This window comes from Leptonychotes weddellii, chromosome 9, assembly GCF_054177405.1.
Source record: "Leptonychotes weddellii isolate Sample4059 chromosome 9, ASM5417740v2, whole genome shotgun sequence".
NCBI classification, from domain to species: domain Eukaryota; kingdom Metazoa; phylum Chordata; class Mammalia; order Carnivora; family Phocidae; genus Leptonychotes; species Leptonychotes weddellii.
This window is the reverse complement of record NC_138377.1, coordinates 22229753-22244473: the sequence shown is the minus strand read 5'-3', so window position 1 is coordinate 22244473 and position 14721 is coordinate 22229753. Positions and strand designations below refer to the sequence as shown.

Below are 14721 nucleotides of genomic sequence, written 5' to 3'. Positions count from 1 at the left end.
CCCCTGCTAGGCATTCAGGATACAATGGTGAAAAGCCAGAGTGTCTGCCCTGTGGAGTGTAGACAGCCCATGCTCTAGAATGGGCTGAAGATTAGCTACACCTCCATTCATCCCCTCCCCCCCACCTCCCACCTCCTCCAATCCCCCACCCACTGGCCAGCATACCTAAGGTCTGCCTTCTTGGTTGCTCATTGGCATGTATCCAGGGAATGCAGACCCATATACAACACTGGCTTTGGCCGAAGGTTCTTCACCAGCCCAAGCGGAACTAGCACTTTGTAGTTATGTCCTCCATTAGTCTAGGCCTGTTTGTCTTTAGGATGCATCAGATGTCATGCTCATTCACCCGCTCAGGGACCACTCCCTCCCTTCAGGGCCCAACCCCCTCTCAGCTGCCCCCAGAACTGGGTAGCCCAAAGTCTCCAAGTGTTGTAGAGGCTGAGAGATCAGAGAGCCTGGCTGATCCTCAAGGGTGGTCAGCTCTGGCTGTGATGGAGAACCAAGTGGCTTCTCCTCTTCATTCTCTCCCCACCTGTCCTCTGACCTGGAAAGGGGTGGGAGAGGAAGAGCAGTGGAAGGAAGTGGAAGAAAGTTCCCAGGTTAGACATTCTACCCCTGCTCCCCGTGGGTCCACAGATCCCAGCACACAGACCCGCTACCAACCCCGGGGTAGGATCCACACATTTCCCAACCACACAGCACAACCCTGCTGGGTCACAAAGGACACTGGCTGATGGGCTGGAGTAGGATCCTGGGGGTTCCATGCAGGTAAAGGCATTGCCCTTTTCATCACTGGATTCTGAGGTGAGCCAGGGGCTCGAGGGGTGTCGCTGGAGCAGCTGGGGCAGCAGGGGCAGTTACTCAGGGAGTCTGGACAATGGTTACTTACTTACTAGAACAGAAGTATTTTTAATACTTAGCTTAAGTATTTCAACAGCTATTAGGACTGCTCAGTGCCTTCTAGCCTTGCCAGCCCTGCTACCAGCCACAGGGCCCGGGCGATCGCATCAAATCCAATTCAACACCACATATTTTATTGATGTTCTTCATCAACAATACAGGGCCATGTGTACAAATGCTACTCCAGTCCCACACCTGGCAACCTCCCCACCATCACCACCCACTGACCAGTCTGCCAGGAGTCAAACCCTGCAGGTCTCCCTTTTATTTCCTTTCCCCATGTCAAGCCTCACAGTGCCAAGCCTCCAGGAGGCTGGGAATGGCATGGCTAGCTTCCAAGCTTGAGCTCTGGAGTTGGGAGAGAGCCAAGGCCTGGACTGCCCAGGGCCTCTCTTCCCGTCCTTTCCAATCCCACTGTTTAAGTATGGACAGAACCAGGGGTGAAGATGCTCCCCAGTGACTCTTCCATCCAGTCAGCCTGGGCTCCTCTTCGGCCTTCTCTGTAAATATCCTTCCCTTCCAAATGACCTGCCCTGCTGACACCAAGATGGCAGAGTAACCATTTCTCAAGGTGTGGGAGTCAGTGCATGGGGGCAGTGACAAGATGCCCCTGATGGCAGAGATCTTGTTGTCTTGTTCATCATTGTTTGTTTGTTTGTTTCAAGTTTTTGTTTAAATTCCAGCTAGTTAACATAGAGTGTAATATTAGTTTCAGGAGTAAAACTTAGTGATTCATCACTTACATATAACACCCAGTGCTCATCACAAGTGTGTCTTGTTCATCATTGTATACCAGTGCCTGGAAGAGACTTGGCACATAGTTGGCACTCAGTAAATATATGGAGGGTGCATGAATGAATGAATGAATGAATGAATGAATATGGGAGGGAGTATGAGCCAGGGGTGCCATTTCTACATTAGCCCTATAGGGGGCGTGAAGGCAGGACCAAGGTAGAGTCCTCCCAAACTCTGCTCAAGAATTCAGGGTGTTGTGTGGCAATGCTTGGGGTCACTGTGGCCACCAGTTAGACACTGTAGGATGTGGGCTTCAGCCCTGCTGTCTCCATGGATGGCAAACTGACCTTGGGATCCAGTCAGAAGGGGCAGTTGTGTTGTCCATACTCCAAAACATGCCCCAGAGATTTGATCCTCTGGGTCCCAGAACACAGAGCTGTGCTCCCATCCAGAGCCAGTTAGATAAGCAGGGCTGGTCTCACAACTGCACCCCCATATTCTGGTCTCCCCCGTTCCCAAGCTTCAAGTCTCCCCATCTCACCTCTCAGAGCAGAGCATGACCTTCCAGCTCCCCCGCCACTGTCCCCATCTGCCCCTGACACTGCTCCATCTCCCTTTCCTCAAATGCCAACCCCCTCAACTAGCATTAATACCCAGGTTGTCCTGGCTCTCCACAGACTCCCTCCTTGGTAGCTAGGTAGGGTCCTGAAAGTTTGCATCATGATTTTCAGACCCCACCACGCCTGCTCGCCCCCTTCATGAAAGCAAATAATTCACAGGCATCTCTATAGTTCTTGCCTCCGGACCAGCAATCACAAAGAGGATGCTAGGATCTTGGGGGTGGGAAAGGATCTTCCCTTTCCTTACCCTGTGCAGAAATTCTTTCCACAGCATGCCTGCCAGATGACTGGCCAGTCCCTGCTGGAATACCTCCAGTGGGGCACTCTTTACCTTCCCAGGCAGCCATTCAAACACTGAACAGCTTTAGCTGCTAGAATGTCCTTCAGAAATGAACCCACTTGCTCCTCATTCTCGTTCCCCAAATATCCCAGTGCCCAGCCTGTGTGTGACCTCTCTCTTCCCATCCCCTAGGCATTCTCTGTCTATTTCACAACAAAACTCCTCACCATCTCTCCCTCCCTCTCTCTCTCTCCCTCTCTCTCACACACACACACACTCACACACACACACACACGTCCCCTTCTGTATGGTTATGCAGTCACATGCTTCTCTCATTTGTCAGTATTTCTTCTTTCCTTCTTCCTTCTTCCTTGCCTCCCCAGCACCTAGCAAAGACCCAGAGGCTGGAGATCAAGGTGGGGAAAGCTGGAAGAGTGCCAGGGAAAAGAAGCATCCAGGCAGGTCCCAGACTGGGTTGGGGTGGCCAGCTGGGGCAAGCTGGACAGAGGACAGGACCTGGAAATCCCTGGCCATTGGCTGCTGTCTCCCAGAGAAAGGGCCTTGCAGTTTGGGGATGGGGCAGTAAGCTGCTGAGTTTCCCTTCTACTGCTCACAATTGCACATAGAGGATAAGAACACACCCCTCCTTTCTCAACCTCACAAGCAGTTGGCAGAGCCAACTTGGCTACCTCTTACACACGGTAATTTTAAACATTTTTGCCAGCCTCTGCATCTTGGGGAGTATCATACCAACAGGAAGAATCCATTCTCCACTCCTAACATGCGTCTGAGAGAAAGAGTTCTAGGTGATAGCAGTGATGACATGAGATATGGGAGAGAGTGGATGAACCAGGCAGAGGGGGAAGCAGGGGCTCCAAGGGGAAGGAACAAAAGCAAAGGCCTCCTAACAGTGGGCTGGCTCCCGGGAGCCTAGCAATGCCTAGGTGGCCATTTTTCCTTCTTGCTATGATCCACCAGCAACACAGTTCTCTCTAGGTCACAGACCCAGAAATGGATGCTAGGACCTTACCAGCTCAAGGTTGTATTGGGTCATGGGTGGAGACAAGAGTGCCATAGTTTTATGTTCAGGAGGAGTCAAGACGCACACACAGAGAAATGATGGGAATGCTTGCTACTTGTCCCGCTGCTTGGAGCTCTCACCTCCGACGTTGAACATGGGGACCAGCAGGCCCAGCAGCCACCTCTTCCCGAAGACCTCCTGTAAGTTCTTGCGCCAGGGCCGGGACCTCACCGCCACCCCCTTCCGCACCTGGTGGCGGGTCTGTCCCCGGATGATCAACAGCAGCTGATGGCAGCAGAAGCCCGCGCAGGCTAGGCCGATGGCAAACCAGAGGTAGAGCATGAGGATGACGAACATTTCAGAACCGAGGACAGCTCCTGCAGGGGGCCGGGAAACACCAGACTCGCTTTACACCCAGGCCACGTCCGGAAAAGCGATCCATGCAGGCGCTTTCCGCCAGGGAGAGAGGGAGATTAATGAGACTGAAGCTATATTTTGTAGTAATCTCAGGGCTGCCGCAGCGAGGGAGGAGAAGGATGAACTAGTTGACCTAACTTTTTCTTAGTGCCGATGGCTCCTGAAGGGAGAGGAGAGAACTGGGGACGTGGGGCAGAAGAAAAGGAAGCTTCTCTGGGCAGTGCCTAGATGCTAACATTTCCTCAGAGTCAGAGATGCCATCTCTCTCTGCCTTCTCTTTGTGGTCTGGAAACAGGGAGAACATGTTTTCTCAGGAGGGGAGGGGGGTGAGCTGAGGATGCTAGAGAGAGAGAGCTGGCTCCTGGGCAGTCTCCTTGACTGCAGCACCATCTTCCTATGCAGCTGGGAACACTGGCTGGGAGGACTCCGGAAAGTGACAGCATGATGGAGAACAGGGCCTAGTCATCAAGAAGAATAAATCACAAGCTCCAAGGGCAGTGCAGAGCATTGACTTAGAGAATAATTCAGCCATTAATGTTAACAAGAGGACAGTGTGGCCACTAGGGCATTTGGCCAGAGCTGTCCTGTCAGTCAGAGCTTACTAAGGCTGAAAGAGGCCCCCAAGGTCATCAGTCCAGCTCCCTGCCTTGGGCAGGACCTCTCCAAACCCCTCCAAACCAGCACTCTCTACTATTGGTTTTAAACACCCCCTGAATAAGAGATCCCACATTCTTGTTCAGATCTGGGTTGGTTAGTCCATGCTACCTTGAATCTCCCAGCTCTGTGGTCTTGTCAAGTTTTTTAAACTCTCTGAGTTGCAGTTTGCTCATCTGCAAAATGGGTATAATAATAATGATTCCATAGGATTCCAGTAATCCCTGCATGATTCAGGGAAATTGTGTACAAAGTGACTAGCATTGTGGTTCACACTCAGTGCAATGCTCCCTGCTGAGGGTCATTCACAGATGAGGAGACTACATCAAAGAAGGGCTCACATTTAACTCCTAAGACCATCAAGTTTTCTCCTTCCTTCCATGGCTTGGAGTTCTGGATGGGTTGCAGCCTTGAAAGCCATGGTAGAGACACCTAGCTTGACTTGCCTAGCAGCTAGGGCAGTGGGTCCAGGAGAGAACTCAAAGGCCCTCCTCAGCCCCTCTCTCCCTGCAGGGCAAGCCCACCACCACCCCTTCTAATGAGGTGAATGAACCACTCCAGAGACCCCACCTTACAACCTATTCAGCCTCTGCGAATCTCAACCATATTCTTCTTCTCCAGCATCCCCGAGTTCCAGCCCACCTCTTCCCTGGTCTCCTCAGTCCCCAATTTCCAGACGCCTGAGGGCTGGGCTTTTAAAACTTGTCCAGCCTGAGCAGCAGTGGACTCAGCAGCCAGGAGGATGTGGACCGGATTCAGGTTTGCTCATTAGCAGCCTCCTCTTGCCCTCAGCCCGGAGTTTTGATAGCAGTTTCTCCTTGCAAAGTTGGGGACAAATAATTCCAGCTGCCTGGGAGATGGAAAGCTCACTCCAGCTGGCATTTTGAGCAGCCCCTCAGTCGGCATGGGGGCGGCAGTGGGACAGGGCTTACATAGGGCTGTTCCATCCCTCTGACCCACTTCTTCCTGTCGGCACAGGTTAGCTCAGGCAGCCACGTGCAGGATGAAGGATCCTGGGCCCATGGTGCCCTCTGGGCTCTAGGAATGCTGACAAAGATGGCCCTCGAGCTGGGATGTGAGACATCAGAGCTGTCAAGCGCAGGGCCTGCCTTGTAACTCAGCCGCAGGGATAAGCCTGGGCTTATGGAAGCTGTTTTCCATAGGCTTTTTCTGGCACTAAATTAAGACATGTGGAAAAGACCTTGTGGCCTTTTCCTGGCCCCTTGCAGCAGCTACAAAAGGCTATTCTGGGGACGTGCTTTCTCTTGAAGTGTTTGAAGTTGCTCAGCCTGGCTGCCTCAGCTCCTCTGAATTATTTAATAATAGTTCTGCTTCTTTTAGAAAATCACAGAATTTTCCTAAAGGGTCTGAATGGTCACACAATCCAATCTTTCTTCATCCCTCCTTCTTACCAAGCATCTATAACTCCTTTGACAGATCATCATCCGGCATCTTTAATAGACATCCAGGGACAAGAACCTTGCTCCCTCCCAAAGTGGCTCATTCATCAAGAAGCAGCTCGAGAGAGGCCGTGTGGGGCAGTGAATGGAGTATGAGCTCTAGAGGCTGGCAGCCCTGAGTCTAAATCTTGGGTTGGAGTCACACTAGTTCTGTGGTTTAGAAGCAACTTAACTGGGGCACCTGGGTGATTCAGTCGTTTAGTGTCTGCCTTCGGCTCAGGTCATGATCCGAGGGCCCTGGGATCAAGCCCCGCATCGGGCTCCCTGCTCAGTGGGAAGCCTGCTTCTCCCTCTCCCTCTGGCCCTGCTTGTGGTCCTGCTCTCGCTCCCTCTCTCTCTCTCTGTCAAATAAATAAATAAAATCTTAAAAAAAAAAAGAAAAAGAAAAAGAAGCAACTTAACCTTGATGAGCCTTGGGTTCCTGAGCCTTTAAAATGGATATGAGAATACTTACCTCCTAGACTCGTTGTGGGGATTGAATGAAGTGAAACCTGCAGGGTGGGTAGCACATAATAGGTGCTCAGCAAATGTTAGTCCCCTTTCCCTCTCCTGGACTTTCTGGTGGCACCCGCCATGCTGGCACACTTATCCAAATGCCATGACACAGGTCAGATGATGGCGTCTCCATTTCCCAGATGAGACGAATGAGACTCAGAGAGGTGACTCAATCTCCTGAAGCCCAAAGAAAGGACAACTTCCAAAATCAAACTGGCCAATCTCCCACCTCCTTGGCCTGAGCTGCGGGCCCACACTCACAGCCATGCTGTGCTCTGCTGGCAGACCTGACTTGGGGCAGTACCACAGCTGGGGACAGCTCCATCATGAAACAGCTTGTCCCTTCCCATTCCCTCCTCTCTACCTGCCCTCCTGGGCAGACAACAGAGGGTGTGCCCACAACCCTTTGGATTGAGAATAGGAGAGGAGACAGGAAGGAAGAAACTGAAGAGGTGAGGTGCGTGTGTGGGCGGGGAGTGAGGAGGGCTGGCCCCGGAGGAAGAAGAAAGGTCAGCAAAGGAGGAAGATGGATGGGATGGGAGAGTTGGAGATTAGAAATCTTGACCTCCTTTTCCCTGGTGGGGATGGGGAGGAGGTAAAAGGGGGTGGGACTCATCCTTCTGCTGCAACAGGGATCTGGGCCCCAAGGTAGGTGCTGACTGGCTCTCTTCTCCCCCCAGATCAAGGCAAGAGCCCCTCTTCCTTTCTATCCTGTCTCCCAAACCTTGCACATATGGACAGGCCTCAAGCCCAGGCTTATCTCAAATCAAACCATTTCAAGATCCTCCCTTTGGAACCATTCATTTTGATGTGATGAAGCTACTTGGAAAAGAAAGTGTAATCAGGCTCTCTTGGCTCTCCTCATCCCTCCACCTGCCTGTGCTCACACTCCACCCCCTAGCCCGCCCACCTACCCTCCCCCGGCCTGGTTATTTTGGTCCCAGCAGCCTCCTGTGCCCATGCCAGGATCCAGAAGGCCCCAGAGCTCTGAGTTCTGGGCCGAACTCAGCCATCAGCCCTCAAGGCGACCCTACAGCTGGGGCCTTCCTGGGCCTCTGAATTCCCACTGTCTGATGGCACAACAGTTCTACTCCTGCGAAGGAGCAGGTTGCAGCCCCACCAAAGACCAAAATGATGCTTCCCCCAGAGTGGAGCAGAACTTTTGTGAGTGGCCAGCCCAGGCACATCAAGACAATCTTGGGCTCTGGATGGAAGTAGCCGCAATGTCGTTCTTTGTTCCTGAAACGTCACTAGGTAAAGAAACGTGCTGGATTCCCTGTGCTGCTGGGGGTTGTTTCAAGACCTGGGGAAGGGGGGCAAAGGCTGGTGGTCAGTAGTAGTAAGATCCTGGGAAAGCCGTTTAATCCCATCTGAGCCTCAGTGTCTTCATCTGCGAGATGGAGATAACAATCTCACTCGTACGCACACATGCATGCACTCTACCAACTGTAAGATCCAAGTCAGCTGGAGTCAAAGGCCAGGGTAGGGATGGAATGGAAGGAAATGAGGTAGGGACAAATTTCAAGGCCAGATAAAGTGGTAAGAACTGCCACCAGGAGCCAGGTCCCTCTAGGCCAGGAACCAAGAAGGAGCTTTCCCTGGGGCACACTATATAAAGTACAGTCCCCACAGGGTGTGCAGCTGAGTGCCAGCGGGAAGGCCCACGTGCCTGGCTCCTGCAAGTGCAAGAGCCTCCCTGGAGGGTCACATCCCATGCCAGGCCCACAGCTCCGTGATGTGAAATGGAGCCATTAAACATGGCTGCATCTCCAACCAGGGTGCCCCCTGCTCCAAGCCATCTTCAGGCTGGTGGGGACAAACATAGTGGGCAGGAGGGCAGGGCTTAGCCTCCTGCTGGGGCTGGACTGGCACCCTGGTCAGTCTTACTGTGGTTGGTTGGCAAGACCTTTGGAGGACAAAATCCCTGGGGGAATGCGTGAGCAGGACTGGAGTCCAGGCAGACGAAGGTCACAGCATGGGTGTGCCTCACAAACTGCATGGAGGGATGGTCAGCGCCCAGCCTGCCTGGCACAGAGCAGGTGTATTGCCTGGATCCTCAGGAAATGCTATGTGCAAATGGTTAGTGGCAAGCAAGGAGGAGGTGATGAATGAGGATGGGGAGTGGAGAAGGAGGCGGCTGGGAAAAATACAGTAAGCCCAGTTAATTTTAATTTCAGATAGATAACAGAATTTTTATTTACTTTTTATTTTTCAAAAAGATTATTTATTTTAGCGAGAGCACACTGGGTGGGGGCGGGTGGCAGAGGGAGAGGATCAGCAAGGCTGAGTGCAGAGCAGGAAGCAGGAAGCGAGGCTTGCTCTCACGACCCTGAGATCGTGACCTGAGCCAAACCAAGAGTCCGCTGCTTAACCTACTGAGCCACCCAGGTGCCTTGATCACAAAATTTTTAAAATTTAAGTATGCCCCATGCAATATTTAGGACATGCTTATACAAAAGAGTTATATGCATTGTTTATCTGACATTAGGATTTAACTGGGCATCCTGTATTTTTATTTGCTAAATCTGGCAAACTTGGGGTGGGGGTGGAGGGTCCTTGTGTAGGGCCCAACCTGCAGGCCAAGGCCCACTCACCGGAGAAGAACTGGCTGATGGAGGTGGGAAGGAGCGTGAGGAAGGCCAAGGGGTGGGCGAAGGAGGTGGAAAGGGCTGCTGAGATGTAGGCCACGCCGGCCACCATGGAGTAGAGGCAGGCAAGGGAGGTGTAGAGGCAGAACAGGACGAAGTTGCGCATGTTCCTGCTGCCGATGCAGTTGCCCGTGAAGAAACAGTGATGGTCATGCCTCAGGGTGACTCTGGCGCACACTCGACAGAAGTGGGTGCTGGGCGGGGGGCACGGGGCCCTCCTGGCCGAGGGCCCCTGGCAGGCGTCCAGGTCGTCGGGGGAGTTCTGGATGACCAGGACGTAATTGCCCAGGGCATTGGTGGAGAGGAACAGGAAGAGCGCCCCGTGGAGCAGTGCGGGAGGGAAGAGCCGGGCAGCCGCGGGGTCCTGGCGCATGCTGGGCAGGAAGAGGAAGAGCTGCAGCGCCAAGGTCACCAGGGAGATGCACAGGAAGTAGGCGGGGGCCACCACGTTGAGCAGCCTCAGGGCCAGCATCCTCGATTACATTCCTAAGGGGCCCAGGGTGAGAGGAAGACTCACTGCGGTGCCCGGGGGGTGCAGTCTGTCAGTTCCACCCCGTCCAAACCCAAGCTCCCCACGCTGTCCCTTGGATCACCCCTCCTCTCTTCCCAAAACCAGGACGGAGCAGGTGTGAGACCCCGAGACGGAAACGGCCTCTGCGGGTCAGCCCCTATCTCCAGGTGCCCGCTCCCTCGGTTTCTGAGCGACCTGGAGGCCCTGGAGCCCTGGGGTCAGGCCCAAGGAGGGCGAGGGCAGGGCTTATTCGCTGCCTGGAGGGCATGAGGGGCATGGGGCTTGGGCTCCGCTCCTTTATGGCATTGGAAGCCAGCCCAGGTTTGGGATTTCTCCTTCAGACCCCCTTGGAGGAGAAAGCAAAGAATTTGGAGTGGGCCAGAAAGAAATGACCTATTGGAAGTCCTGCTTCACCTCCTTTTCTCTCACCCTCTGACCCACTCCACCCCCACCCAGTCTTGGGCAATACTCAGGGACCACACCCATAACCCAAGGCTCTTGGGAGGTATGTGTGCTTGGAGGTCCGAGATCTGTGTGTGTGTGTGTGTGTGTGTGTGTGTGGTGAGTACGTGTGTGTGTGGGGGTGTTCCTTGTGTATGACTCTGTACGTGTAATCTGTGTGCGCCTGGGTATCTATGTTTGTGTATGTATATATCTGTGTATCACACACGCAGCCGCTGTCACCTGGCTTAAAAAAAAAATCAATTAAAACAATCAATACATTCACACAGGCACTCAGGCACCGGGTGAGGTGGGGGGCGCCGCCGAAATACCTGTATCAGCCGGTCCTGGTCAGCCCATCTCTCCGTCACTGGCTGCCCTGGCTAATTCTTTGCAAAGAGCGTTTTCATTTGAAGCGACGAAATTAAAATCCCCCCTTCGCGCCCTCCCCCCATCCTCCTGGAGGGAGAAACCCAAACAACCCCGATGGCGCCGAAACCCTTTCGTTGCCAACAAGCCCGCCCTGCGCGAAGGAGCGGACGCTTGCCAGGCTTTCCGCGGATCTACCCCGGCTGCCGAGCACCCCCACCGCATCCCCACTGTACCCTGCCCCCTAAAGCCCTGGTTCCTGCCCAGCTTCGGAAGCCACCGGGAAATAGGATTCCTGGCGCCCGAGAGAACTTTTCCAGGGGCTAAGGAGTCGGCGAGCCCTAGGCGCAAAAAAAGTTCTGGGAAGGCGGCTGCACCCAGGATGGGCGAATGTCACGAGGCCTCGGTCCAGGCTGTCCCGTCCGGACTGGGCGACTGATCACCTTGGAGTCCCCTTTGCAGGTGCCAGTGCCCCCGGGGATCTGCGGCCGCTAAAGGGAGCACGAGCCTCTCTCCGCGGCGGGGGCTCAGCCCAGAGCACGCCGGGGGGTGGTCGCTGGGGGCTCGGCACCGCCCCCGACAGGGCGCTCCCGGGGGCTGCGGCGGCGCTGCCCACCCCAGAGAGCCCTCGGCTCGGGTCTCGGGCGAAGCAAGTGTCTTCCCCACGCCGGTCGCCAGGGGGGCGAAGGAGCAGCCTCCAGATGCGGCGCGGCGCCTGAAGGCGGACAGGGGCTGGGGGAGCGAGGGGCGCTCGGCGGGCAGGCGGGCGAGGCGCCCGCCGCCCCCCACCCCCGCCCGGCCCTGCACCTGACCGCAGACCGCCGAGCCCGCCGGGGCTGCGGGGGGGCGTGGGGAGCTGTCCGCTCGGCACCGGCGGCGGCCTCGCCCGCGGCGGAGGGCGGCGCAGCCGGGAGCCCTAGCGAGGCTGGCGGCGCGGGCGGCCGCCGGCTCCTCGGCCACCGCCTCCTGGACGCCGGGGAAGCAGCCCCCCGCGCGGCCGCAGAGGGGTGAGGAAATGAACTCACCGAGCTCAGGTCGCGGACAAGAGGAGCCCTGGACGCCGGCTCTCGCCCTCCCCGAGGCTGCAAAGTTGTGCGCTCGGCCCCGCTGGCTCGCAGCCTCCGCACGCTTCGCTTCGGGGAACTGGTCAGGTAGCGGGGATGTGGGGAGGAGGGAGCGGGCAGCTGCCTTCCTCCCACTTGGGCGCCAGCGAGTGGGGGCCAGGCGGCGGCGGGGATGGCAGCTGGGCACCCCTCAACCCCGCCACCTTTCCCTCCCCTCCTGGGGGCGGCGCTCTGGCCACCCCTCTCAGCATCGTGGACTTGCCCCCTCCTTTCCCCTGGAGCCGGCCGGGGCGCCCTGCCTGACTTCAGCCACCGATTCCAGCTGGGGGATCTGGATTCAGCGCTGATGTGGATGTCTTAGCCATCATCTGCTTCCTCCCTCCCCGCTGTGGCTGACACCCTACCAGCTCCCCACTCTCTTGGAAGGAGGGAAGCCTGGGGGGTTGAGAGCTCAGCTTGCCAGTGGCAACACCCAGAAAGATCAAGGACGTTATGCACACAGGGGTTGAGAGCCCCGACTCTGGAGCCTGTCTGCCTGGGTCTCAATGTCCAGCATTCACTGCTGTGTGATCTTCAGATTCCAGTTTCCTCATCTGTAAAACAGAGATGTAAGAATTTTATGACAATATATGTAAAGCCCTTAAACAGGGCCTGCCCATGGTAAGCACTATTTGAGTATTAGTTCATAATTATTGACACTATTTCCTGGGCTCTTGTTATGCACCAGGCACTGTGCTAAGCCTCTAGTATAAGACAGCTTTGTTAACCCTCTCAGCAGAAGTTTAATCATCCCCATTGTATGGATGAGGAGGTTGAGGCACAGAGAACCTAAGTCACATGGCCAAGGTCATACAACGGGGAAGTGACAGAGCCTGGATTCGAACTAATGCACATGCTTTCAGCCTCTATACAACTTGAACCACCCTGAGATCCAGGGGGAGCTCTGATTTGGGAGAAGAGAGGACAGAAGAATTTATTTATTTATTTATTTATTAACGATTTTATTTATTTGACACAGAGAGAGAGAGCATGAGTACAAGCAGGGGAACAGCAGGCAGAGGGAGAGGGAGAAGCAGGCTCCTCGCTGAGCAGGGAGCCCGATGCGGGGCTCGATCCCAGGACCCTGGGATCATGGCCTGAGCCCAAGGCAGACGCTTAACCAAGCCACCCAGGCGCCTCTGCAGAAGAACTGATCCAGACACAGAGCTTGAACCAGAAGCTCCTGCCTGGACCCCCACCCCCACCCCCACCCCCCCATTCCAGTCCTTCCCCTTCCTGACTCCTCTATTCTGAGGTGGGTACACTTGGCCAGTGCGTGTCAGTGGGGATGGGGACGGAGCAGAGAAAGCTTTAGAGACAGGAATAATGGTGCCACCACTGCCTCAGTTTCCTGGGCTGTCAGAGCTCACTCGTCCCACCTATTCCACTCCTCCGGGTGAAGGCTAACATAAAAAATGTTTATTGCTTTCTCATCTGGTTGATTAAAACAAGGGCAATCCCTTAACGTGAGGACCATATGCTTAGCAGCTCAGCCTATAGTTTCGAACCATCAGACATTGTTTTCTCGGTATTTTATCAGTGTACACCCAAATAAAAGGGGGGCTGGGAAAGCTTTCCATGTTCTCAAAGGATCTTACATGTAAGCAAAGGAATAGCTTGCGAAAGGTTGGTTTCTGAGAATCCGGTAGCTCTGTGACTCCAAGCGGCTACAGGGCAGACACAGGGATGCTCAAATGGCCTTTTCCCCTTTAGAGCTGCTTTGTGTCAAGATCATGGCTGTCTGGGCCCTCTGCTGGCCTCCAGCACTGGCTGGGGAGGGAGGGAGCCTGGAGTGCTTGATTTGGGCTATATTGATCGAAGATCTCCATTCCCTAAATACCTTGAGAGTCGGGCAGTATTTCTAATTTTATTTTGCATATGGGTGTGTGGTGGGAAGGTGTGCATCTGGATGTGTGCGCACGCGCGCGCGTGTGTGTGTGTGTGTGTGTGTGAGTGTGAGGGGAGGGTGAGAGAGAGAAGCTAAATGCACGTAGGAAGATGGCAGTGGGGGAAGGGAGTATTCAGCCAGGAAAGAGTCTGGCTGTGGAAACGCAAATGGATAAGAACAATTACTTACATAGAAATATAGTCTATCAACAGGAAAGGATATTAAAGCTTCGGAGCTAGAGCGAGGGTTTCCTCAGTGCCCCCCCACCCCCACCCCCACTTAGTGAACGGAATAAGAGGAAGGGCAGCCAAATGTTATTTTGTTTTTCTAAAATTGGTGCTTATCCCTGACAAAATCGATAGGGAGGTCAATCTGAAAACTTCACCTCGATTCTGGACCCTTCAGAATTAAGCAGACTAAGAACGAACACTTCATTGCTATTTACCAGCTGTGGGACCTGGAGCAGGTCATGTAACCTCTCCGCTCTCAGTCTTCTCACCCCTAAAATGGGACGAAGATGTTACCTCTTGGTGATGATGATCACATGGGATAATGTAATTTAAGCACCTCTGTCCGGGCAGGGGATGGGACAGTGTTAGCTTCTTCCTCCTCCTAGCTCACTTCTGGGCCCTTATCTTTACCCCACAAGAACATCTTGCCTTTCCAGCCAAAGTGAGAGCTCCTGGTCTATGTTGGAAATATTTTGGGGTCTCTTCCATATCTCCTAACAGGATGATTTGCCCAGCAGAGTCACTGAGTACAAGTGTATGGACTGATGAGTTGATACTGGTCTCTCTCTGAGAGGCAAAGCCATGTCCCAAGGTCTTTGAAATGTATGATAAGGACATAGTCACCACTGATCTTGCATCCTGCCACTACCCACCCCAACTACAGTCTCATCCTCCATAAACAGCATCAGAAAATAATTTAGAAACTACACTCCCATTGCCCTTGTCATATATTCATATAGTTAAGCTGGGACTGTAACTGCAGGCAGTCCCAAGGGAACAGCAAACACAGACAGGCATCTGATTGCTGGGGAGCACTTTCCCAGAAATATGTGTCTTACATCTTGCTATTTGGTGCTATTATTTGAACAAAATAAATTCCCTCCCAAGTGGCAATCTTTCAATTTTGCCTCAAAATGTTGTGTACCAAGAGAGGAACTCTGTGCAGCAA

At 54.0% G+C, this 14721-nt stretch overlaps 1 protein-coding gene across 2 annotated transcripts; it reads right to left on the bottom strand.

Moving 5' to 3' along the window:
• Window positions 1-1017: 1017 nt before the first annotated feature.
• On the bottom strand, window positions 1018-12085 carry ZDHHC22 (zDHHC palmitoyltransferase 22). 2 transcript variants are annotated; one of them, XM_006750569.3, is made up of 3 exons: window positions 11577-12085; window positions 9177-9716; window positions 1018-3933 (listed from the first exon to the last, which is right to left on the bottom strand). In XM_006750569.3, the coding sequence occupies exons 2-3, from the start codon at window positions 9700-9702 to the stop codon at window positions 3668-3670; spliced, it is 792 nt and encodes a 263-aa protein (XP_006750632.1). In that variant the 5' UTR covers window positions 9703-9716; window positions 11577-12085; the 3' UTR covers window positions 1018-3667. The 2 variants fall into 2 exon arrangements, with proteins under 2 accessions (XP_006750632.1, XP_030877725.1); XM_031021865.2 differs by lacking the exon at window positions 11577-12085 and adding an exon at window positions 10515-11061.
• Window positions 12086-14721: the final 2636 nt, after the last annotated feature.